Genomic DNA, 25,978 nt, shown 5'->3' on the forward strand with positions numbered 1-25,978 from the left:
AAAATCTGATATCCCCTGTGTTATTCTGTCATCTTTTCTCCCTTTTTTCCCAAAACGCGATAAACAAAATGGATTTATTTTGGAACCCTTCATTTAATGTTCCTTAACTTATATATAAGGTAAATAGCCATATAATAAGCGGGATAATGTATAGGAAGCAGGTTGTTATCGCAAAATAAACCCCGCCTTCAGTGATACAAGAACCTCTGCTTGGTCCTGATTACACTGTTAGATCTTTTTTCTGCGATAGCAACCGGCTGACTATATCTAACCCCCTACTTAGTAGTTGTTTTTCATAGTTGTTATTAAGATTTAAATACCAATCGCAAACATACTGTAAAAGTTTTAGTGAACACTGAAAGTCATTATTTTGAACTTAATTTGCTTTATTAAACAGGCATAAACAAAATTTATGCTAGAAAAAACACTGACCTTTAGTAAATGCATACTTGTATATTGTAAGATTCAGTACAGCCAAAAAGCACAAAACGAAGAAACAAACCTTCTGACAGAGTATTTGGCTTGCCCTGTTTAAGGAAACAAGCACAACACTTGAAAGCTGACAAATCACAAACAAATGTCTAGGTTAAAGCGATACTCCAGCCAAACATCAAAATCACCCCATGATTTACTCACCATCAAGCAATTTGAGATACACTGTAAAAAATACACAGCATTTTTGTCAAATCAACATATATTTTTATGTTACTTTAACTTGAAAATTAATTTCAACTTGATTTTATAAGTTTACAAGCCAAAACTTAAAATAGTAGGTTGAATTGACTTGCTAAACAAAGTTGTTTCATCTTTCAGACGAACACATTTGAATTTCCTCTGGCAAATGTCCTTGGTCTTCCAAACTTATAATGGTAGAAAAGAGGGATCAGGGAACAACTTAAGACTTTGAAGCCCCAAAAATTGCATTCATCCTTCACAGAAGTAATCCACACATTGTAAAAAATCTTTGCTGCCTTAAATGTTTTCGTTGAATAAACTCAGATTTACAAGTAGAAGAAGAAGAAGTTGATGAGTTGCTACAACTTCTAAAATGAAGTTGACTTTTTTCCAACTATGTTTTATAAGTTACAACAACTCATCTGTACTTATTACAACTCATCTCTAGTCAAGATAAATAATAGTAAGTTGAAATGACTTGTAAATCCGAGTTGATTCAACAAAAAAAATGTAAGGCTAAGAACTTTTTACAGTGCACTGCGCCAAAAATAAAGGTATTTTGCATGTAATCAATGTGATTTTGTAGGAAAATATCCATATTTTAAACCTTATAAATGATAATACCTATCTTTCGGTAAAGACGCCATCTTGGACTTATGCAATTCCTGAGAGTCACTATGCAACGTACCCATGGCAACCAACGCTCACTACGCAAAAACGTTCTCATGAATTGTGTGAGTCCAAGATGCCACTGTTACCAGAAGCTAGGTATTATAGTTTAAAATATGGATATTTTTCTTACAAAATCGCATTGATTACTTAGATAAGGCCTTTATTAACCCATTGGAGCCTTGTGAATTACTTCTGTGATGGATGAATGCACTTTTTGGGCGTTCAAAGTTATAAGTCCATTTTTTATGCCATTATAAGCTTGGAAGAGCAAGAAGACCCACCAAAATAACTCCAAATGTGTTCGTCTGATAGATAATGGACATCATTGCTTCAGGGTGAGTAAATCATGGGGTAATTCTGATATTTGGCTGGAGTATCGCTTTAATATAAATTTAATTGAAAATGTCATGCTGTGGGACTATTTCAGGTAAGAAATGATAAAAAAAGAATAGAGAAGTGTAAAAGAGTTTGCTAGTCATGTGCATGGAGTTTGGCTGTTGATGTTTTACACATTGAAGGGTTCTTTTTGAACAAAAGAGCTCTGGTTATTGCAGTGATGGGCTGTCAGGGCGGTGGCGATGTGCTCCTCTTAGCTACTTCTGCTCTCGTTGTTTCTGAAAATAAAAAGACACATATTGGTTTACACAATTTAATAGCAAAACTTCTGAAGGATTGATACAAAATTTACTGTTTTACATCATTTTATGACACTTTTATCCAAACCATTCAAGTTAAGTACATGTATGTAATCCCTCGGAATCAGATCCATGACTTTGGCGTTGCGAGTGCCATGCACTACTAGTTAAAATAAAGGCATTAAATGCATCAAATAGAAAAGTTAAAGTATTGAAAATTTACATTTATGCATTTGGCAGATGCTTTTATCCAAAGCGACTTATGGTGCATTAAAAGGTATACTTTTTTATCAGTCTGTGTGGGATTGAACCCATGACCTTTTGCGCTATTCACGCTCTACCACAAGAGCACAAATGAATAAAGGACAATTTAATGAATTTGTTGTCTTGATTTGTTTTGTAAAATGCACTGAAAACACTAAACCACATTATGTTATATGGGTGATTCTCACGAAACCATTGAAACACCACGGCACTAATGATTTTAGCTTTAAAATGTGTAATATAGTAACATTAAAAAGAATCAGAATTAACACAATACTGTGTTCTACCTTGCACAATGTGTGATTTCAACATAAGAATATATAATTGTAAATTTTATCTCATTTTCTGCTGAAATTCTCATTACCGCAATGTGTCCGGCTGTGTTTGAACATGCGTTATGTTGTAATTTAATCAAATTAACACAAAAATATTAAGAAAAAAAATAAATGGGTGTTTTGCTAGACTACTTTAGATGACAGAAAAAATATTTACTGAATATTCATGTATAATAATAATGAAGAAAAATTAGGAAAATGATGTGTCCATGCCTCATGTTCTCATCCTCCGCAACACTTTTTGAGAACAGTTTAAGCACACATACAGAATTTTTATAAAGTTTGATTTTGAGTGACCAAGCACATGGACCAGTTACTTCAAGATGGCTACCAGGTAAGATCATTTTTTTACAGTTAACTTGAAATATTGTCTTGTCAGAATGCTTACACGACATTTTGATTATCATTACCGCAACAGATGCTTATTAAATGTTAATTTAATTAATAGAAGCATAATACTTTGATTTTAAATGCATGTGCAGAATCTCCAAATTATGTTCTTTCAGGCTTGTCATGTCATTTTGAAAATATGTCAGTGTTGATGTTTTCTGACTGTTGCGGTAATGAGATTTTTAGGACTAATTTTTTAAATTATGTTACAAAAAGTGTTAAACGATAAGTAAAAGTTTTTAAATTAATGTTCCCATTTACTCCAGACTTTGTTTTTCAATGTCTGGTGGGAAAAAAAGTAAATTTAAGCAATTTTTACATTTTCATGCTTCACATTTTTAAAATCAAGTTTTTTGTGAGAATCACCCATATAGCTTCATTTTTTAAATGTAAAAACACATTTCAAGCATTTCAATACTTAAGCAATACAACTAAGAAGGATGCTCACATGACATCAACTGAGTACCATTATTATTGCTTAGCAACAAGCAATTAAGGCGGTATGGCTAGGATACTGCTTAACAAAATTGTGCTCCACTTGCAAACACAGATTTTAGAAAGAAGTGATTGCAGAAGTGATTGTGATAACACTGGCTTTATGGGAATAATACTTAAAGATGTGTTTTGGTGCGTTCTAATAAATGATACGTTTACATGTTAATACAAGACAGATTCAGATTTAGTTTTTTACTACGACCTTAATTTTCCAGAAACTTTCAACTCTCAGCAAGATAATGCATACTTTAAAGGTTTAAAAATCGAATTCATGAGGTTTCTGATAAAATATTATCCCCACAATATTGTTGAATTCTTCATGACACAAACCCCAAGGGTGTTTATTTTACTGCAAAGCTATGACGTAATTTTTGACATTACTGTTGCACATCACTCTGCAATGTTATTTTCTAGACAATTTAAAACTAGTAAAATCAGGCCAGACTGTTTCCGAGCAAGATATTAGTAACTCATAGTTTTATAGTGTATATAAACAATGGATAAAACCTTAAAATGTCAACATGTAAGATGGTATAAGGGCACTAACTAATGACAGCCTGGTAATGCAGTGTGGTCGCTACGTAAAGCAAGATTTGATTCAATTGATTTGTATAACAGTTTTTACAATACACATCAGGCTATAGTTCCATTGCTGTTTTAACCCAGTTACAAATGTGTAAATGAAGAGTTTGGTTCCAAAAAATGAGTTACCGCCAAAATCAGTATTGTATCAGGTCACTATTAAAAAGTAAATTCTTAATTTTAAGCAAAATCCAATATCCGCCGTGTTACTCTGTCATCTTTTATCCCTTTTCTCCCAAAACGCAATAAACGCCAGTCCTCCTTTTCTGGAGAATGCAATAAATCCGCTCAGCAAATCACAGCGCATCATTCCACACATTGTAAACAATAATGGTGGCGCGTTGAATACACACTGAATCCTAGTTTCCCTCATCTACTTTGTACTTCGTGATCAACAAACAAACATAAACAAAATAATACTTTTGTTGGTCTGTGACGGGAAAAAACGAAAGCCATCAAAATCGAATAATTTACGCGAGAGGCACTCGGGAGACGGAAAAATGGCAGCTGTTGCTTGTTTTCCCACCTGCATCAAGCTTCTGTCATGCTAACACATTGACCCCAGAGGATCTTATGAGAAACTTCATAAAAAAAATAAACATTATTTTACTCAAAGTCAACGAAAATCGAGCAGCACCAAAACATTTTACAGCTGATCGCTGTCAAAAAAGTATAACAGCAGCAATGACTAATATGAAAAAGTAAGTGTTTTGATTAATGCCATTAATGTTTATTTTTTAATCAGTGTATACCACTAGTCAACTAAATGAATATAACATGGCAAAGATGAATGCACATATTGATTTAATAGATTTATAGCATTTGGAAAAAAAACTTTATTTATGGATTTATTGCATTTTGTGGAAAAACAATTTCATAATAAATCTTTGAAAATCAAATCATGAATTTGACTTTTTAAAGTTATTATAACCTAAATATGCTATGTGAAAGTTTGTAACAAAAAATAGTGGTTTTCATCTTGTCACTTTCTCGGTATAGCAAACACGTTTTTACCGAAATTAGTCAAAATGGATTTATTGCGTTCATAAACTCTTCAAATATAGCTTTGTATACTACACTGGCTCCTTTGACAAAATGATAAATGCTTTCTCATTTGTAAGTCGCTTTAGATTAAAGCTGGGTTTTTAAACTGTAGGTCGGGACCCACTTGTTGTAGGTCACACAGTAAAGGTGAGTCACACAAAGCCGCTTTCCTGTTGTGGTGAATGACACAGTTTAGTCCAATTAATGACTAGCAATGACAATGATTTTGATATAATATACCATCGATTATTTTGATTTTTTTATTAAACTTAATTTCATTAATAAAACTACAAGCAAAATAAAAACTAGGGGAGAACCGGGGTAAAAGTAACGCGGGGCGAAAGTAAAAAAGTGGTTTTCTCAGAGCCCTGATTACATTTCCAATCCAAACTATGCATCTTTAGCAAACAACCCTTGACAGAGCTGACAAAAATTGCGTTATTTCCTCACTGTTTCACGCGTGTAGGTCCAGAAAGCTTTTTTTAACAATTATAAGTACATTTCTAAAGCGGACGTTACAATACTGATCAATCTACAGGTTATTTAGTGCTCTAACACATCCTGAAGTTTGATTTCTCATAGTTTTTCAAAATAAAAGTAAATTGGGTTTAAATGTCAGGAGTTCCTGTCAGGACAAAAGTAGCCTCAGCCTCAGACATCACGCCCACAGACTGTTGGCTAAACGTCTGATGTTTATCGTACACGTTTCTGGAAGCCCTGTGGGAAAGTCGAAGTCATCTTTGATTGGTTGAAATAAACTGGATTTCCAGGAGTCGCGAGTGTCACGATTAGTTTTGGTCCCTGGAAAACAAAGCTCTGATGTTCCATTGAGGAAGAGAATCAGTCGTGTTCACGTGGATAATAATGACCAGTTATCATGATCAGCTAAACATTGGATTCTCAAAAATATGCAAAATACACTTGTTACTTCTCCCCTACTCAATTATAAAAGAGGTAAAATGCATATTTTTCTCATATTTCAATTAAAAATATGTTGGTGGGTCCCGGGATCAGAGTTGTATAGTACTTAAGTATTTTTACTTTCTACATAAAAGTAAATTTTCAATTATTCGTATTTTATTTGTGTTTTTCTTTGGAAAACAAACATTCCAAAACATATTATCATAATTTTTACTCCACTACATTTCATAATTACAAGTTTTTGGTTTATATTTAATATTTAAGTACATTAAACATCTAGTAATTTTTTGTACTTCTACTCAAGTAAAAAATGTTTTCATACTTTTACTCAAGAAAGTAAAAGTACACAATTTTAATATGCAATATATAATGAATACACAGTATGATTTTATGCTTTAGAATGTAGTGAACATTTTTTTCAAAGAAAAATAAATTTTTTCCCAAGTCAAACACTCTGATAAAGCACAGATGCTTGGAAAATGTAACTAAAATACTTTTTATTATACACTGTACTATACTTAAGTATTATACACCTCTGCCCGGGATAGATTAAACATATTTGAGTGGGTCGCAAAATAAAGTTTTTGGTTTGGGGAGCAGCTGGAGCACTGGATTAAAGCATTTGCTATGTTTAATATGCCCTAAAATGGTTAATAAAACATTTGATTAACAAAAATAATTATTAGTTTAAAATAGTGTGATTTATTGTTATATAAACTCATCCTACATAATGTAAAGAGCATTTTGTAAAAATATAACTTTGATATCTTTAATAGTGACTGAGTAAAGTCATGTCAAAGAATAAAAATTCAAATGATGAAAATAAAACGTTGATGCTCCTTATCTTATAATTACATTATGAGACTTTAGCCTGGATTTTACAGGTGGTACATTTTGAATTCCAAAATATTTAATAATCGAAGTATGTGACGCAAGGGATAAGAAATATTTTACACTAATGTAACATTCATTTGTAATTAAAAAACAGTTTTTGAGTCTATTTTTGTGTCATAAGTAAAAAACTGCCCATTTTGCTAACCTCTTCCCTAGGCTTGTCATCCTTCATTTTCTTCCTGGTCATGTGACCTCGAAACCCAGCTTGAATTTTAGCAGCAGCCTTGTTTGCGGCCGGGTCATCAAGGGGGATGTCCATGATGTCCTCATCTTGTGGCTGAGTGCATCCTTCCTGCGGTCCACAAGAAAATAAAATCATCAGCCATTTCAGTTGTGAGGGCAGATACACAAAAATCCTCCAAAAATCACAACCTAATATTTTGTTTGTGCAAGCACCATATTACGACATCAAGGTACGTGTAAGTGATCAGTGCCCTCAAGCACCCAGCAGCTTTTGGTCATGTTTTAAGGTTTTGTGCCTTATACATCAGATTAGACACATTTTATTTTCTGCATTTGTAAATCTAAAAGTAGTTTCATAAACATTTATGGTTTTAAAGATATTTTGAAGCATCTAATTCACAGTCAAAAGATGATGTTTCATCGCTTCTTCTGGCAGCAGTTTTTCAACGAGTGTACAGCACCGAATCAACCACTTTTGTATCTTTTCTTCATATAAATCAGTCTTTTTTTTTTAAAAGTTGTGACTGTTTGTATGCTGTGTTTTATATCATATAGTAAATATATGGATACATGATTTGCCCTAAATGCCAGAATAGTGTAATCTGTAATATAAATACAATTAATCCTGGGGGTTTCAATTGAAAATCATCATGTCATCACTTCAAAATTATACCCCAAAATATCATTTCATACCCTAATAAATTAAGTTTCACCTGCTGCCGATAGAGGTGCTAATTTAGTAAACACATCTGTTGATCTTATAGAGGAATGGACAAACAACCAAAACAATTGTACGGGTTGGAGGATAAGTTCACAATTCTTCATGGAAAGAGAACAAACTGAGCAGATTTTACAAATTTTAAAGACTTACAAATTAATCCCAGCCACAATCTACACTAAACTGATGATGGACATTTACACCTTATCTAGCAATCCAAGTAAAAATTGGGAACTGCACGCTATGCTCTGGGCTGCATTTCCCGATAATGTATTTTCTTATCACCCAACAAAGACCTTAACTACAGCTATACCATTTCGAGGTGTGTTTCCCGATCTATACCTTAGCCGGATGCTTAAACTTACAATGAAATTGAAATAAAAAAAATTGTTTTGGAATATTGTGGCATTTCTTACAAATGACTTAAATTGACTTGTCCTCATAATCTTTAATCAAAAATGCAACCCCCCCTCGAAACAATCTCTTTTTATTTCCGGTCACGGGGTAATGGAGGTGGCCGGTGCCTGAGAAAAGATTGCAGTGTTTAGCAAATAGCAACATGACCCAACTTCCAACAATCTTACAATTCTACGAATTCAATCAATCCCTACCTTTATTTTATTTCAATTGGATGTATATCACGACGGGGAAAATAAGACAATCTCTACTTCCGTTTCATTGTGACTTTAAGATATACTTTCTTACGTATGGTAAACTTTTTTTTCTATACTGTCTTACTTCTTGGGGACTATTTAAACAGTAATCAAGTGTTTCTGAGAATATGGCATGCAGTTGCCTAAAAGAAAGGTATAAAACATTTGAAAACTTTGCAAGTAAAATCTAATTAAAATTAAAGGAAAACACCACAGTTTTTCAATATTTTACTATGTTCTTCCCTCAACTTTAACGAATGAATACATACCTCTCTTTTCTCAATGCGTGCACTCAATCATTGTACAGCGCGTCGTGAATATTAGCATTTAGCCTAGTACCATTCATTCATTAGAATTAGGGATGGGCACGAGTAATCGATTGCTCGAGTACTCGAACGTGGCACCGATGATCAATCACGAAAACAATGATCATGTGGGTTTATTTATTTATTTATTGTGGATATGGCGGCATTTGGATGTCTGGTTAGCGGTACAAGCGCATGTTGTAGTAAAGACTGGGTCTGGAGATGCGTGTTTGACGTCGTGTCGAGCTGCGCAGACCGGCGTATGACATCAGTAACATTACCATGCATGATTAAAAAACAAACAGATAACTCTGCACACCGACGCAGCAACCCGCCGATCCGCGCAATGCACGGCAGCCCGCCAATCCCGTGAAGCCGGCCACACCTCACATCACTGAGGCACTATGGTTTAAAATGATGCTGTGATTTTCGGAAATACAGTCAGTCAGGTGCAAAATCTCATATTTAAACATCAAATGTCAAGAGATACAAGAGAGCCATCCGAGCATTAACATTACATCTTGACTGAAAAAAGGTAAGGGGACAACACGACACAGCTAATCGCTAAAATGATAGCAAAAGACTTAAAGCTGCTTAATGAGAATTAAGAAGGTTTCGGAAAACGCAGCCCTGTTCATTGTTAAATTTAAAGGTAGTATACCTACTGAACCTATAGAACCTTTAGGGGCCAGTCACACCAAAAGTGTTTATGGCAGTTGCAGGTGCCTTTTTTGAATGATATTCTATAGGCAGTGCGTCGCGCCTTGAGTTTGCAAGCGTTTAAAGCGCTTTTGGTGTGACTGGCCCCTAAGGCGGGTTTTAAAACTGTGGGTCGGGACCCATTTGTGCGTCGCACCTTGGGATAAGATGGGTTGCTTGGCTGTTGTGACCCATGACACAAAAACTGGTTAGTTATGGGCGGCAGTGGTCGAGTGGTTCATGTAGGTTGTCTACAAATCGGAAGGTTGGTGGTTCAATCCCCGGCTCCACCTGACCAAGTGTCGAGGTGTCCTTGAGCAAGACACCTAACCCCAGCTGCTCCCGACGTGCTGGATGGCGCCTTGCATGGCTGACACCGCCGTCGGTGTATGAATGTGTGCGTGAATGGGTGAATGTGAGGCAATATGTAAAGCGCTTTGGATGGCCATTGGTCTCTGACAGCGCTATATAAATTCAGTCCATTTACCATTTACCATTTACCATTTAATGACTAGCAATTACAAACATTTTGATATGATATACCAAATGGTATTTTGGTATTGCATTTATATTTCATTCATCATTCAAGAGAACAAAGGTGTGTTTTCTCCATATTTCCATTAAAAAATATTGTGGTGGGTCCTGATTAAACCTGTTCAAGTGTGTCACGAATTAAATGTTTGGGATCCCCTGCTCTAAGAAACTTTCAAGATGAAAAAAATGTTAATGGCTTCTCCATTATCACCATAGGGACCTTCAAACAAAGGTTCTTCTAAACTGTTTCATTTTAGAATATAATATTTGTATAACTTATATAGTTTAGCACAGATAACCAGCAATATTATTAAACAAAAGAAAAAAAACTTATATAATTTTATTGTCTGATACAAAATTTATATTTCCAAAATCTGTTCTCTCTGAATAAAAAAACATTCAACTGAATGTGATCTTTTATTCTCATTATCTTGTGATATACAAGCTGGCACTGATCCCCGGCGAGACTCAAGTTTCCAACAGCTCGACAAATTTCTCTTGCCAGCTGGGAGTGCGTTATAGTCAAGGGACTGAAGCTAAAAGCATTCAAAGCTTCACCACCGAACAATTCGAGGATCCAGCTGCGTGGGCTGGAAACCTGACAGTCCTCTGAGGTTTCAGCAGTATTTTGCGGGGATAAACAATGATCTATTACACAACAAACAAGGACTCTGGGGCTCCCTGTGATTATAACCCATAAAGCTCTTTATGTGTCAGAAGCACACAATCTTAGGCATCCTACATGGTTTTTTTTACTTCTAATGTAAAGTTGTTTTAAGGATGTTTATCCTGGAAATCGATATATAATACTGATGATATTCTGCAGCATAACTCCTGTTCAACCAGATGTCTAAAAGTGTTACTAGCAACAGACGAGCATGACGGGTACTGTCAATCAATATGATCACTTGAGGAATCAGCATGTAGATTTTGAACGTCCATGTCACTAAATACCAAAAAGTATTTAAAGGTGCAATGTGTAAGATTAAAGAGGATCTATTGACAGAAATTGAATATAATATACATAACTATGTTTTCAGTGGTGTGTAAAGACCTTACATAATAAACAAAGGTTTTTATTGCCTTAGAATGAACCGTTTTTATCTACTTACACTGCGTGGTCCCCTTACATGGAAGTCACCGTCCTGTTTCTACAGTAGCCCGTAACAGACAAACTGCTCTATAGAGCACATTTGTCACTATGTTGTCTCAGACAATGATGTGTTTGTCCTGTGGTGGCTACCATAGCTTTACTATGCATTTCAAAAAGGATGGGTGACCTTTGAATCTAGCCGTTGATTGCAATTTACAGTCTCACTACTAAATGCCGTCAAAACACCCTGACTGCACCTTTAAAGAGGGTCGCACACCGGCCGCGCAGCTCAGCGTCGCACCATTCTAAAAAACTCAAACATATTGCTTTCTATGAGTATACACACACCGCCCAGTTACGACTCAGGAAGTTGCTCAAATCCCTGTCGCGTCACAGAGTGCCATTCACATAGTTTAACATTAAATAACATCATATTTGTCCCAAATCATTAACGATTAACATTGGCTGCTAACGTATATTTTGCATTTTGAAATAGACGCTATCTGATGAAGCTTGTGCTATTTAATGTGTACTTCCGGTTTACGATACCTCTGAGTTGTCCTAGACGCGACTCGACGCGACGCTGAGCTGCGCGGCCGGTGTGCGACCCCCTTAACTATTTCCCCGCCATTGACGAGTTAACACTTCCCTGCCTATGACAATATTGCTCGGCAACCGTATTTCTGCTATTTTCTGCCAGGTGGTGCTCTTACCCAACTTATAAAACCCAGAAGCAACCCCTTAGTAAAAACTCTATGTACTGTATTTTCCGGAATATAAGTCGCATCAGTCAAAAAATGCGCTTTGAAGAGGGAAAAAACATTTATAAGTCGCACTGGACTATAAGTCCCGTTTATTTAAAAATGATTTCACAAAATCCAAGCTGAAGAACAGACATTTAATCTGGAGAGGCAAGTTATTCAACTATACAATAGCACAGAACAGCAGGCTGAATAGGTGTCTGTACATGTTAAAGTAACATAAACAGTTATTTTCATGATACACAATAGCATACAGAACATACCTGAGAGGCTGAATAGGCTAAATTAACACGACAAGGCAAATCAAGTTCAAAAGGTCCCAAAGTGAATTCACTGAATTCATTGAATAACATAAATACAGGAGAAGTATACAGCGGACTCTCGCGGCTGTAGACGGTAATGGTTTCACTTGGTTCATATGAAATAAAATTTGACGTATAAGTCGCACCTGACGGTAAGTTCCAGGACCCGCCAAACTATGAAAAAAATGTGACTTATAGTGCGGAAAATATGGTATGTTTTGATCATCGCTCTGAATCTGATCTATCAAAGTCCTTCACAAAATATTTGAGAGGTGATAAAAGAAATCAAATGAAGATAGGATAAAACTTTTTTATGAAAGCAGAGGGTCTGTTCTTTCATTTTTGGAAGGCATTAAACTATTTTGAAAATCATAAAAAAATGCTGGTTGGTGACTCTTTTTTTAAAAAAAACACTGGCGGGGATAGAGTTAAAATCACTACCAAGAATCTTTGACATGGTAGCCAAAACTCTGCTCTTTAAAAATTTTAATTTAAAAACTTAATTAACAATTTACATTGAAAGAACGTAGTGTTTAGTCTTAGTAATGGTATGGCAATAATTTAGTAATGGTAAGGCTAGGTCCATATAAATGTATAAAGTCAATTATTTGGATGTTTCTGTACCGCATTGGACCACAACCGTTACAGACAGTACAGACAAAGTGTATATGGGCCGCATTTATAAAATGCTGCATAGAAACCATCCTAAATTTAATCTTACGATCATTTCTCTCAACGTCCAAATCCATTACAAGCGGCTAACATGGCCTATATTTCCAAAATATCCAGCACTTGCACAGGATTACTTCTGTGAAGGCTGGACTTTTTTGTAAAAGTCATGGACCCTGTTTTCTACCGATATAAAGCTTAGAAGAGCATGGCATTTACTAAAATAACTTAAATTGTGTTAATATGAAAGATTATGAACATATATATCTCCAGTGGCTTCATTAATATCAGAGGGTAAGTAAATCATGGGGTAATTTTCATTTTTTGCTGATCTATCCCTTTAAGATTTGATGTGCTGTTGATTCAGAGATGCTCATCTGACTACCTTTAATGTAATGAATGGTTATTAAAGCTTTTACATCAGTTTGAACCACTTCTGCTATTTAGCAGTGACCACTGCCAAGAAGACATTTTCATCCACAGAAATTATGCTCAATAGATTTTTTCAAACGTTACAGATGGTTGTGCATGGAAATCCCAGTAGATCAGCTTTGTATGAAACACTCAGACCAGTCTGTCTAGCACCAACAACCATACCACATTCAAAGCGACACAAATCACTTTTCTTCTCTACTCTTTTAATTGTGTAGCGAATTTGCGGGAGGAGGGAAATAACGTTATTTGAAACACTATGAACCTCCGACCGAAACACTACGGGGATTCCCAAGGGAATCTTAGATTTTAGCTCAAAAGGGAATATGTATAATTAACTGTAATTAATTATACAAGTTTATCAGGTTTTACCTGGCGTAGCAGAATTAATAATAACAATTAATTAATATGTTCGTCCACCGAAGACATATATCCATAATCGTATATTAACGTCTAAGAAATGTTAATTTCATGGCCTTTAAAATTAACCTTCTCACTGATATACAGTGCTACTCGCAGCGTGTAGCTGGATCAAAAGGCAGAAATAGTGACTTTAATTTCGTGAGCATTGAACACAGAAACAATTCAATTGTGAAAATGCAAACCGGTTTATTAACTATAAAATGAAGTACACATAACGACTAACTAAACATACACACATACAATAACATAAAACATAGATGAGAAAGAAAAGATTGAAAGAGCTAGAGAGAGAGAGTAAAAGATTGGCAAAGCACTATTGCTTAACATCTGCACAAACCATCGGAAAATCTCTAAGTAGCGCCTTAATTTTCATAAGGGGTAAAGCTTAAACATCAGCGAGTAAGACAAGTTTATACTTGCATTTGGCTCTTTGTGTTTTCGTTGCGAAGTTTCTGCTGCACGCGGTGCGAGCAAGGAGAGAGAGAGAGTCCAGATGTGTTCGTAAGATGTAGTCCGTTAAGTTGTTTCGTAGGGCGGATTGGTCCGCGTGGTTTTCCGAACTCTAGCGCAAAGTGCAAGCCAGGAAGACTGTCCCGAAGAAAGACGGGGCTCAGAGAAAAGATGATAAATCCAAGGGACTCTGGTTGAGTCTCAGCGAGTTTCCAAACTGCGCTGGCGGGTTACCTAAGTAACCGGGCGATTGAGCGCTCATGAGTGAACTAAGCCACTGACTGAGATACTGAGCGAATCGTTCGAATTGAGCTATTGAGCGATGATCAATGAGCAACGAGCAATGATCTAATGATGGCTTGGGCGATAGGCCGTTTTGACCTTTCACACGCCCAGCCCATTTTGGGTGTCCGACCAATGTGTGAAGTGTTCGGTCGCGCGGGGAAACAAGCCTTTGTTCTTTCAGACCTCACATTTGCGTAATTGCATAATGATAAAACTTTGTTTCCATAACTCTTCAAATCGATACTAAATGACATTGATGCGGCTTATGGTAATATGATACATAGAAATGATTGGGAAATAAAGAGTAGATTAATTTGATACTAGACAAGACATGGGTTTAAGATCACGTTGAATAATAATTTCATACCTAAGATATGAACCATGCTACAGTGAACAAAATCTAACTAAAGTGTTAACACACAGTTACATCACACATACATGATCATGCAGTAAAGGGATATAACATATATATACATTTAAACAGCTCCTTGTGATCTTTGAATGTGGTTTCATCACAGACATACAGTCTGCGCCCCCTGTTGTGTCTCTGGCGATATTCGTTTGAACGGCTCTGATGGAATTCCTTTGAACGTCCTTTTACGACGGCATTTGTTTTAATTGTTGCCCACTTTACAGCCTTGATAGGTGATAGAGGAGACAGGGTTATCTGATTATCACAATTTTAGGGCTGTTGAAATCCAGATGCCCAATGGCCTCTATTTGACTCCGAGCCATTTGCTACATATCCCCCCTTCATGGCCACCAGGGTCTTGAGAGACTTTGGTGGGCGATGGTTCAATAGGCGATGATTGGAGAGGTCATTTGGTCTGGATGGCAGGTGTATCTTAATTTTCTGCAGCGCTTCGGCGTGCCTGCAGAGGGGTGATTTCGATGAGGTTGGGCTCTTGCTCGGCTTGTGTGTCTTGCTTCCCACGGTTCCGCTTGAAGGCTCGAGAGGCGGCAGCTGTGCACTTGTTCACTGTTTCCTGCATCCCGCTGACTCTTCGGTACAGGATGAAAGTGAGGCCAAGAGTAAGGGCGTATCCTACTCCTGTGGAGAGGCACAGTACCGTGTCAGCGGCGGTCCAGGCTCTGAAAACAGGGAGGCTGTGCAGAGCTGGCATGCGAGCAAGTGCCTGGAGGGCAGTGTCGATGGGCGTGACATCAATTAGTTGGGTCCCCCCTTCTGCAATCCTCATCTCCAGTTCAGGGTCTAAAGTGAAGTTGTGGTCCCTGAAGAAAGTTGAAAATTCCAGTTCGGTGTGGTACTCCTCACTAGGAAGGTGATAGAGTGCGAGTTCATCGATGTGAAGAATCGCACCTTTTGGAACTTGGATCCACATCGTCTGGTTTGGTAGACTGATGCGGGTGGCTGTGTCGTGTTGGTCGTAGGTCAAAGTGGCCGTGCTGGCTGGGGTGTTGACCAGCCATCGGTCACCTACGATTTCAGCTTGGGTGTTAGTGACCTCGGCTCGTGGTTTAGCTGAGGCAGGACAACGAGAGTCAATCTTCATGGGCCGCAGCCCACAGATGCCGTCAGTGTTGTCCTGAAGGAAAGGTTTGCTGGGGCGGAGATAATTAATGTCTTTAGTGAGGCTGCCCATGTGCAGGTTTGGTGCAAGGTACAGCTGTTCATTGCTGTCATGGTAAGCCACCACAGTGGGGGTGCGTATTCTGATGTGGGTGTTTCCCTGCCAGAAGCCAACATTGACAATGTCTTTGAGTCTGTAGATGTTGTGTGACTCGATGATTGGCAGGTTTACCAGAAAAGCAAGTTCGCCTTGTTCAGGGGCTATGCTTAGTGGAATTGTGCTACCTAGGGAGTAAGCCAGATGTGCCTGCAGGGTGTTTGTTGGGCCTGCAGTGGCAGAGGATAAAATGGTCTGTACCAGGCTTAGGGGTACCAGGCAGGGTGGAATGGCTGCTGCGGCGGCTCCGAGTAGAGCTCCCAGGAACCGCTTGGGACGCTTGGTTTGTCCGCCAAGACCTGCCTGTGTGACAGTCACCTTCTGAAGTTGGTACAGCATGTGTTTAATATCGGCCTCTGCGTGAAACATAGCGTTCTGCGCCCATCGTTCTCCTGCCCAACTGGTTTCTGGTGCTGATGCTGTGTAGTGTGCTCTGTAGACATCACAGGGGTTGAGTCGGACATAGACTTTTTGGCTATGTGTTCTGCAGTTCGTGATCAGGAGTCCAGGTTGCTCTTTAAGGACGATGCCTGGGACGGGACCCGGCGACACGATTTCAGGTTGTGGCCACCCCCCCTGTAGGCTGATGTACAGAACAGTGATCCACAGCAGCATCCTGGTGACAGAGAGGGAGAGAGAGAAAGAACAATAGGCGAGCACTACAGGTCCTTGTTTGGTCAGGACAGTTCTCTTTCTTTTCATTGGCGGCTGTTCCCTAGGTGGCAGAGTTCTAGTGATGAGGCAGTGTGGAGGAAGTTTGGCCTGGTTAGTGTTCGTCCCCCCTTTACTATCATGCCACAATGTTGAGTGTCTCTTGACTTGGTTCTGGGGGACCCATCTGAAAATTGGTTCCTTCTGACTCCTGCCCATCTTGATCTGGTATGCAATGGGGGAGAGTTTGTCCACAATCTCATGAGGTCCTGTCCAGTGTGGCGGAAATTTCTTTGACAGCTGACGGTGAGCTGTCTGAATTGGCTGAGCGAAACTGCAGTACCAGATCTTAGTCGTTTGAAAAGCGAAGGTCGTTCCCGGATGAAGTTCATCCAGATACTGGTGAGTGGTGTGTGCTGTGGTCTCGATGGTGTCATTGGGTGCTGGAAGGCATTCTACCAACTTTGTGAATTTGCAGATGACCGTGAGAAAGTATTTGTTGCCCCTCGTTGACCTGGGTAATGGTCCAACCCAGTCTATCTGGAGGTCTGACAATGGGAAGTTGACACCTCTTTTTTGAAGTGGTGCTCCATGGTTTGGCTTAGCCGGTTGGAACTGGCAGCAAACCAGACATTCCTTGATGTGTTCTGCTACATCGTGCTGTATTCCAGGCCAGTATGCCACCTGTTTCTGTGTTTCATATGTGGCTTTTGTGCGGTGGTGTGTGGCACATGCTGTGTCATGCGCGTACATTAGTATGACCCCCCTATGGGCCTGAGGAACCACAAGCGCAGGTGTAGTGCGGTCACCAGGGACATACCTGAGGATGTTGTGTTGTATGCACAGCAGGTGCCTGACATCGTTGAGACGTTTGCGGGTTGGAGCAGCAGACACGTCAGAGTTTGTGATAGGGTAGGTGGAGGGGTCTGAGAGGTGGTTTAACATAGCTTGGGTAGCGATGTTAAAGGCTTGTAGTTTCTGATGATCTGCATCATCCTGCATGGCATCTGCATCTTTTAAATTTTGTTGCACTTGTGCCTCAAATCCTGGGTATGGCTCTGAGTCTTTGGCTGGATGCAGAGTGCAGAGCAGTGAACTTTTGGAGTTTAGGTCTGAGACGAAATTCCCGCGGCTGGCTGGGGGGTCGTCCATGACCTGTGTGACCTGGCAGTTTACCTCAGACGATCTGGCTGATTGAAAGGGTAAAGGTTCTCGCACTTGAGCCCAAATTTTTAACTGTTTAAAGTCCATTAAGGGTTCAAAGCGGTCTAGCAGGTCTTTGCCAATGAGGAGAGGGTATGAGTCCATTGGTGAGATGTACACAGGGTGTATGATGCTCATAGGACCGACTGTCAGGTGGATGGGAATCACCTGTTGCAGTTGAACTTCAGTCTGGCTGTAAGACTGCACATTCAGCATACACCTTTGGGGTTTAAGGGTCAAATTTTGGGCTTTAGCTCTGTTCTGGAGTCTGGTGAAAAGCTGGGATGACATCAGCGTTAGGTCAGCTCCGGTGTCGACGAGGGCTTCTAGTTCAACCTCATTTTCCAGGGTGATGGATAGATATAGCTTTTTAGCTTCTCCTCTTTCGATCAGGTTTCCCAGGAGGCTTGGTACTGGGGCTGTGGTATTAACGGGAAGGCAGTTAAGGCTGGTTTCTTGTGACTCTGTAGGGAAGGAGACACTTAACACAGCACTCTCTGGTACTTGCAGGCTTTGGTTTGTTGGTGTTTGAGATATTGTTTGTATGCCAAAGTCTTTGGTTTGTGGGATGAATAAGGAGTCGGGTTTGTCTTTGTGGTCCTCCTTGTGGGGCCTGATTTGGATTAACTCCTTCAATATTCTCAGAATCTCTGCTGTCTCAGACGTGTCTGTGTCACTCTGTTTCTGGGGTAGTTCAGACTTAGCCTTGCTCTGTGTGTATCGAGACTGATCTCTCTGTTGACTGTTACCAGTATTTGATCTGCCAGGTGCAGGACGGTTACCTCTAGGTCGTCGGCCAGGTTCCCACGAGCCGCCACCCTTCTGGTTGTCTGATGAGTTTAGCCGGCTCCATGACCTCTCGGCGCGTCCCATTTGGTGCTTGGGACGAGCCCCTACATGGCCGTACCATTCCTGGCTGGCTGTAAAGTCTCTTGACCCTCTTGGCCCTCTGTTGAAAGGTCTTTCACTGTGGCGTTGTCGTGCGCCCTCCAGTGGTAGTTCAGGGTACAGTTCAGAGACAGGGAGAATGACAGGGTTTTTAACAGTCTTTTCAGAGGCCGCTCTTTGTTTACTATAAGCTTTATGGGCCAAGTCCCGCAGCTGCCTGGTTGTCATAGTGCGAGGGCAGGCCATAACCCCTAAGTGTTGGCTTACTGTGAAGTGAAGATTTCGCAGGAAGAGGGTCCTGAAGTTAAAGTCCTCCTCCATTCCTGGCTCATTCCGTGAGCCAAAGTAAGCTCGCCTGAGTCTGTTGTAATAGGCCTGTGGAGTTTCGTTTCGGCTTTGTTTGAGGTCCATTGCTGTAACAAGTCCTTGTTCTGCCTCTGGATCCGAAAACTCTTCTATTAAAGCCTTTTGCAGCTGCTCGTAATCCATCTTGACGTTTTCTGGCTGCCGGTCAAGGAAACTCCTCACCTCACGACTGGAAGTAACCCGTAGCAGATACAGTTTGTCTCTTGTGGTTACATTTGGCAGTGTTTGCAAATAAAAGTCAATGTCCTGCAGGTAAGAGTGGATATCATAGCCACCTGCAGGCTCTGGGGTAAATGTTGGGATATTTCTAGCCAGCTTGTCAAGGTCTTTGGGTGCCACGCCGGGCATGTCTGCAGGTGACCTCGGGAAATTCGTCTGTCCCCACCCCCCTATGGCAGTGAGAGGTTCTGGGATGCTGGCTGATGTCTTTAACAGTGGGCTCCCGCCCCCCTTTTCAACAGAAAAGCTTTGGTGGGGGGGTGCAGGCTCACTGGTTGAATGAAAGGGAAAGGTTGCTTTTTCCCTTACTTGTTCAGCTTGCAGTTTATATGCATAAATGAGTTCTCTTTGGGCGGAGTCAAGGTCGTCCCTCGCCTGGTCTCGTTGCTGAGCCAGAGCTCGACCTTCATCTCGAGCCGCTCGCAGGTGATTCTCACAGGCCTTCAGCTTGGCATCACGTTCCTTCAGTTCTGCCTTTGCTCTCACCAGAAGATGTTCAGCCTGCTGGAGCTTTCCAGACAGCTCTTCTCTGGCTGTCTTTTCCTGTTGCTCCTTGTGCTCTGTGTCTGTGCGGAGTTTTGACAAGGCCTCTTGGAGTTGCCCAATCTCGTCCTTTAGTCTCCAGTGTTTCTCCTCCATCGACGGGTGTTGATCCTCTAATCCCTGTGTCAGCTGAGCTAGACGATTCTGCGCGTCCTCCTGATTCCTCCGTGCCTCGGCCGCTTGGAGCTGTAGAGCTGCTGCATCCTGTTCCAGTTGGGCGATGTTCCTTTCGCCCAGTTTAAGCTGGATGATGAGGTTGTGAGCGATGGCACCTGTGATCTTGGCTATGTCCTTGTGACTGTAGCTCCTCGTTGGGTCGTGGGCTATGAACTTGTCCAGGGTGCCGTCGAGTTGCTCTCTTTCCAAGTGTTGCAGTTCATTGGCGAGGTTGGGCAGGAGTTCAGATGTCACAGCGCTGAGCCAGGCCTCTAGCTGGTCCCAGTGGTTGACAGGGCTTGGTAATCTGGACATGTTCACACACTGGTAGAAGAGAAAACACAAAGAGCCAATGCGAGTCCGCACAGTTCAGCGAGCTACGGCAATAAAATATATATATGTGGGCTATAAGCTTATTATCAGGGCCTTTCTCCGGCGGCACAGATAATCAGTGTGGGAAATAAGGGAAAAATTTTAGTAATTTGTCGCTTTGTTAAAACCTATAGGTCGCCTTGGACATTTGGTTATTCGAGCGTATTACTAATGAATTCTCCTAATGGTTTGTGCAGTTTTGCTCTTTCAACCCAAAATAAAGTGAATCAAAATAATTAAAATTAATTAATTATAATGATAAAAATAAAATAAAACATAAAGCAAGGTTGCTGGAAATGAAATTAAACAGGAAAGTGAAAAGAGAGGAAAAAACAAATAAATAATAAAAATAATAATAGAAAAAAAAAATAATAATAAAATAAACTGAAAATGGGAATTGAGACAGCCAACAGACGAAGTCCTAAGGCTGGGAAAATGAAGAGGAAGGAGGTGGAAAAAGGGGTTTCCTGTTTCAGCTTAGCAGGTTCTCTACCCTAAATTTGATGACAGGGCCTTACAGGGAGAGGGCACTATGGAGTCATGTGAGTTAGGGGAGTGGCTTAGCTAGATTGGCTGGGCTAGACCCAACCTGATAGGGATCTGGTGCCTCTAGTGGCTATAGAGGGGAGAAAAGTGCATCTCTTTTACACCAACACTCGTTGACTATTTAAGGAAACCCAGGGTGGAACACAGAGACAAGGCGCTTCCCTGAGCACGCAGCCAAGAGTGCCGGGCCTTCTGCCCTCCCCACCTCGACCGCTCAACAGTCACACCCTTCACACCGCCGGGCCGCACTCAAAGGTGTCACCCACCAACTGGCACTGCCGCTAGGGCTTTTGTGTGTCAGCTGGCAAGGTTAGCGATTGGAGTGCCCGGTGGCAGAGGTTGCACTGTGTCTTGCTGCCTAAGGTGCTAAAGGAGGGAGCTACCACACCACCCCGACTGTACACACTCGAGTCAGTTCAGCGGGACCGGTCTCTTGTAGAACTCACCGCTGGCGAAGCCTCTGATTCATCTATCAAGTGTTAGCTTTCAAGAGATGCACAGGGGCTTATCCTATTGCACCAGTTAAAACATAAATGAATTCACTGAGAATGGGACTTATGGGGCTGAATTCTATTCACAGTAAAGGATTGATTCAATTAAAATTTAAAATAAATCAAACTGCATTGAATTTAAATTTAAACTTAATTAAAAATACAATCTCTACAATAGAAAAGAGAACAGGAGAGTAAGGAGTGAGAGAGACCAGCAAAAAATGAAATAAAATAAAAATAAAATAAATCAAAATGAAAATAAAAATTAAATAAAGAAATAATAAATTAATAAAGCCACAGCAATATTAATTATTATTTATAATTTAAGACCATAACATTCAATATGTAGGAAATAAAACTACAAAGTAGTAGAATAACCTAGTTATTGAAGTAAGGTCAAAAATCCAAGTTTGATTCCTGTCACACACTCCCAAAAGAGTTTATGAGAGGACCAAACGAGCTTTTCCCACTAGATGGCGATATTTCGCCCAACAAACAAAGAAAGCGGAAGTCAGACGTAGAGTAATGGAGAAGAAGAAGTGTTAGACACTCAAGACTGACATCTAGTGTCAGAACTAGGTAGTACGCTTTAAACTGACAAAGATTCGCTTCTATACAGTAATTACATCGGCGGCCGCTGCGTTGCTAAGACGACGGATGTAATTTGCTCGTGTTCAGCCGGTGCCTCTTTTGGCTTACGTTACCGGGACACGAAATAAACAAGAATCCAACGTGCTTTATCATACGTTGTGACTATAAATACTTGATCAAGTTTTTATCTCCTTTAAAATTGAAAAGTCTTACCCTCGGTGCTTACAATTTTAAAAATCCACGTACGTGAATAAAATGGAAAAATACAATAGACAGCTTCTCTAATTGTAAATCATTTCCTGGAGATTTAACAAAAAGGCCTTATCAGATGGGAGTGCTCACTCGACCACCGCTTCGCTCTAAATAAAGGAATTCTACTCTTTATTAGGCGGAATCAGACGGTAATGCAGCGTATTTTTTTAATACGGTTACCTTAAAGACTGCAGTTAACTATACATAACAGGGGCGCGAGTCTGTTACGTCCTGAAAATGATACAGGAAAATACATTTTCATTCATACAAAGAAAGAACGAAATCAGTTATAGCTGATAGTTCTTTTTCCTTCACACAATGCAAAAACACATTTGATTTGTAACTGGTTTGCTCAGAAAATAATGTTTAAATCTGCCCGCGCGTTCTCCACCATTATATGTAGCGAATTTGCGGGAGGAGGGAAATAACGTTATTTGAAACACTATGAACCTCCGACCGAAACACTACGGGGATTCCCAAGGGAATCTTAGATTTTAGCTCAAAAGGGAATATGTATAATTAACTGTAATTAATTATACAAGTTTATCAGGTTTTACCTGGCGTAGCAGAATTAATAATAACAATTAATTAATATGTTCGTCCACCGAAGACATATATCCATAATCGTATATTAACGTCTAAGAAATGTTAATTTCATGGCCTTTAAAATTAACCTTCTCACTGATATACAGTGCTACTCGCAGCGTGTAGCTGGATCAAAAGGCAGAAATAGTGACTTTAATTTCGTGAGCATTGAACACAGAAACAATTCAATTGTGAAAATGCAAACCGGTTTATTAACTATAAAATGAAGTACACATAACGACTAACTAAACATACACACATACAATAACATAAAACATAGATGAGAAAGAAAAGATTGAAAGAGCTAGAGAGAGAGAGTAAAAGATTGGCAAAGCACTATTGCTTAACATCTGCACAAACCATCGGAAAATCTCTAAGTAGCGCCTTAATTTTATAAGGGGTAAAGCTTAAACATCAGCGAGTAAGACAAGTTTATACTTGCATTTGGCTCTTTGTGTTTTCGTTGCGAAGTTTCTGCTGCACGCGGTGCGAGCAAGGAGAGAGAGAGAGTCCAGATGTGTTCGTAAGATGTAGTCCGTTAAGTTGTTTCGTAGGGCGGATTGGTCCGCGTGGTTTTCCGAACTCTAGCGCAAAGTGCAAGCCAGGAAGACTGTCCCGAAGAAAGACGGGGCTCAGAGAAAAGATGATAAATCCAAGGGACTCTGGTTGAGTCTCAGCGAGTTTCCAAACTGCGCTGGCGGGTTACCTAAGTAACCGGGCGATTGAGCGCTCATGAGTGAACTAAGCCACTGACTGAGATACTGAGCGAATCGTTCGAATTGAGCTATTGAGCGATGATCAATGAGCAACGAGCAATGATCTAATGATGGCTTGGGCGATAGGCCGTTTTGACCTTTCACACGCCCAGCCCATTTTGGGTGTCCGACCAATGTGTGAAGTGTTCGGTCGCGCGGGGAAACAAGCCTTTGTTCTTTCAGACCTCACATTTGCGTAATTGCATAATGATAAAACTTTGTTTCCATAACTCTTCAAATCGATACTAAATGACATTGATGCGGCTTATGGTAATATGATACATAGAAATGATTGGGAAATAAAGAGTAGATTAATTTGATACTAGACAAGACATGGGTTTAAGATCACGTTGAATAATAATTTCATACCTAAGATATGAACCATGCTACAGTGAACAAAATCTAACTAAAGTGTTAACACACAGTTACATCACACATACATGATCATGCAGTAAAGGGATATAACATATATATACATTTAAACAGCTCCTTGTGATCTTTGAATGTGGTTTCATCACAGACATACAGTCTGCGCCCCCTGTTGTGTCTCTGGCGATATTCGTTTGAACGGCTCTGATGGAATTCCTTTGAACGTCCTTTTACGACGGCATTTGTTTTAATTGTTGCCCACTTTACAGCCTTGATAGGTGATAGAGGAGACAGGGTTATCTGATTATCACAATTTTAGGGCTGTTGAAATCCAGATGCCCAATGGCCAGGCCCGGATTAAGAGGACTTTGGGCCCTGGGGCTATAGCAAACACCAAAGGCCCCCCTTCATCTGATTGCCAAGCCAGTCTTCTACCGCAATAGCCTACATATTTTTTATTGTTATTTATCAATGTATTTAATTAATGTTTTTCTTTATCATTATTCATTATTATTATTTTTGCACACTAAAGAGTTCAGGCTATTTAACACAGTAACCCTCAACTGCACAGATTTTGGGAACATTTTATTGATAAAACATGTGTACTCTATGTAGTGCATTTACTCCAGATATGAACTCAAAAACATAAAGGTTGCCAAAAATCAGCAAAAACATTACTCCTACTTCAGTCATACTTCCTCAATAAGTACTTAACCATGAATTATTTAGGTATAGTTCAAAAACATCACCCTCATGTTGATAGCATGAGGGTTATTAATAGCCTACATTTACACTCCATTTACAATTACATAAATGCTATGATTGTTATTTTAGAAGAGTTTATTGAAGAGCTGATATACAAGGTGATTTTGGCTACACTACCTCTCAAGCATTGCAGAGCTTTACGCCTGTTTCACACATACTCCATATGCAGTGCGTTTGCTGTGCGTAATTTTTTACGTAGCCATGTTAACAGGTTAGAGCTTTCACACAGCATACGTATGCGGTCCGTCCTATCCGTTGCAGATGCGGTGCGGTGCAGCAGTGCTGCGATCGTTTCGGCAGCGAGTCTATTTTTGCTGTACGGCACGCAAGCTGCACGCGCTGATTTAAAGTGATAGCGCATGTTTTGTGGTCAGAATGAACACGGATTTACACAAAAATGCAGTAATTTCGCTCTAAATGGATGTAAATAAAGTTTTTCAGTAGTTTTTCTGTAATCTTATTTGTTTAATCCCAGTATGAAGCAATTAAGGCAAAACACTTACCACGAGTTAAAAAAATTATATGTATAACATCTTGTTAAATATTCTACCGTGTTTATATACATTGCATATACATAAAGTATGCTATTAATTTTACCATTGTTTAATTATACTAACATAGTCTTTTAGTTTTTATTTGTAAAACAACAGTAACCAAATTTATATTGTCTTATAACAATATCCATGACCATTGACATTTTAGTTAAACTAAGGTAATACAAATCATAATCAATCTGACAAAAACCGCTTTGTCAACCGTTAAAATTATGGTTAATTTTTCTAAAGAGAACTATACAAAATGATCTGTTTGATAGACGGGGAAGCGCACCTGTCAATCAGCGCTATTATTACAGAGCGAGGCGAGACGACCGTGCTCAGTAATATGGAATAATGTGTTGATCTTGAATGATTGTAAGAATACATTTGCTTTAAATATAATGTTTGTCATACAACGTTTTGGGAAATAATAATGATTTTTTTCAATTGTTATTGAGCTTATGTAGACTTGTTGCAGTTATAACAGCGTGTTTGGCGTATTTAGAGTTTATTTCAGTAATAATGCTGTTTTTCCGGTAATAATAATACAATTTGCATGTCAATCTTGCTTCCTTGTCTGTTTATTCA

At 39.5% G+C, this 25,978-nt stretch overlaps 1 protein-coding gene across 2 annotated transcripts in view; it reads right to left on the reverse strand.

Annotated features, from left to right (window-relative positions):
- Positions 1 to 365: 365 nt before the first annotated feature.
- nrgna (neurogranin (protein kinase C substrate, RC3) a) overlaps positions 366 to 25,978 on the reverse strand; it is a 31,531-nt gene continuing 5,918 nt past the window's right edge. The window contains exons 2-3 of one of the 2 annotated variants that reach the window (XM_073860674.1): positions 7,053 to 7,195; positions 366 to 1,961 (exon numbers count right to left, since the gene is read on the reverse strand). In XM_073860674.1, the coding sequence (XP_073716775.1) occupies positions 1,941 to 1,961; positions 7,053 to 7,195 (164 nt within the window). In that variant the 3' untranslated portion in view covers positions 366 to 1,940. Of the gene's footprint in view, positions 1,962 to 7,052; positions 7,233 to 25,978 lie in introns of those variants that run through there. The other variant, XM_055200410.2, reaches the window with a different exon arrangement.

Source organism: Misgurnus anguillicaudatus, chromosome 22 (assembly GCF_027580225.2).
Source record: "Misgurnus anguillicaudatus chromosome 22, ASM2758022v2, whole genome shotgun sequence".
Classification (NCBI taxonomy): domain Eukaryota; kingdom Metazoa; phylum Chordata; class Actinopteri; order Cypriniformes; family Cobitidae; genus Misgurnus; species Misgurnus anguillicaudatus.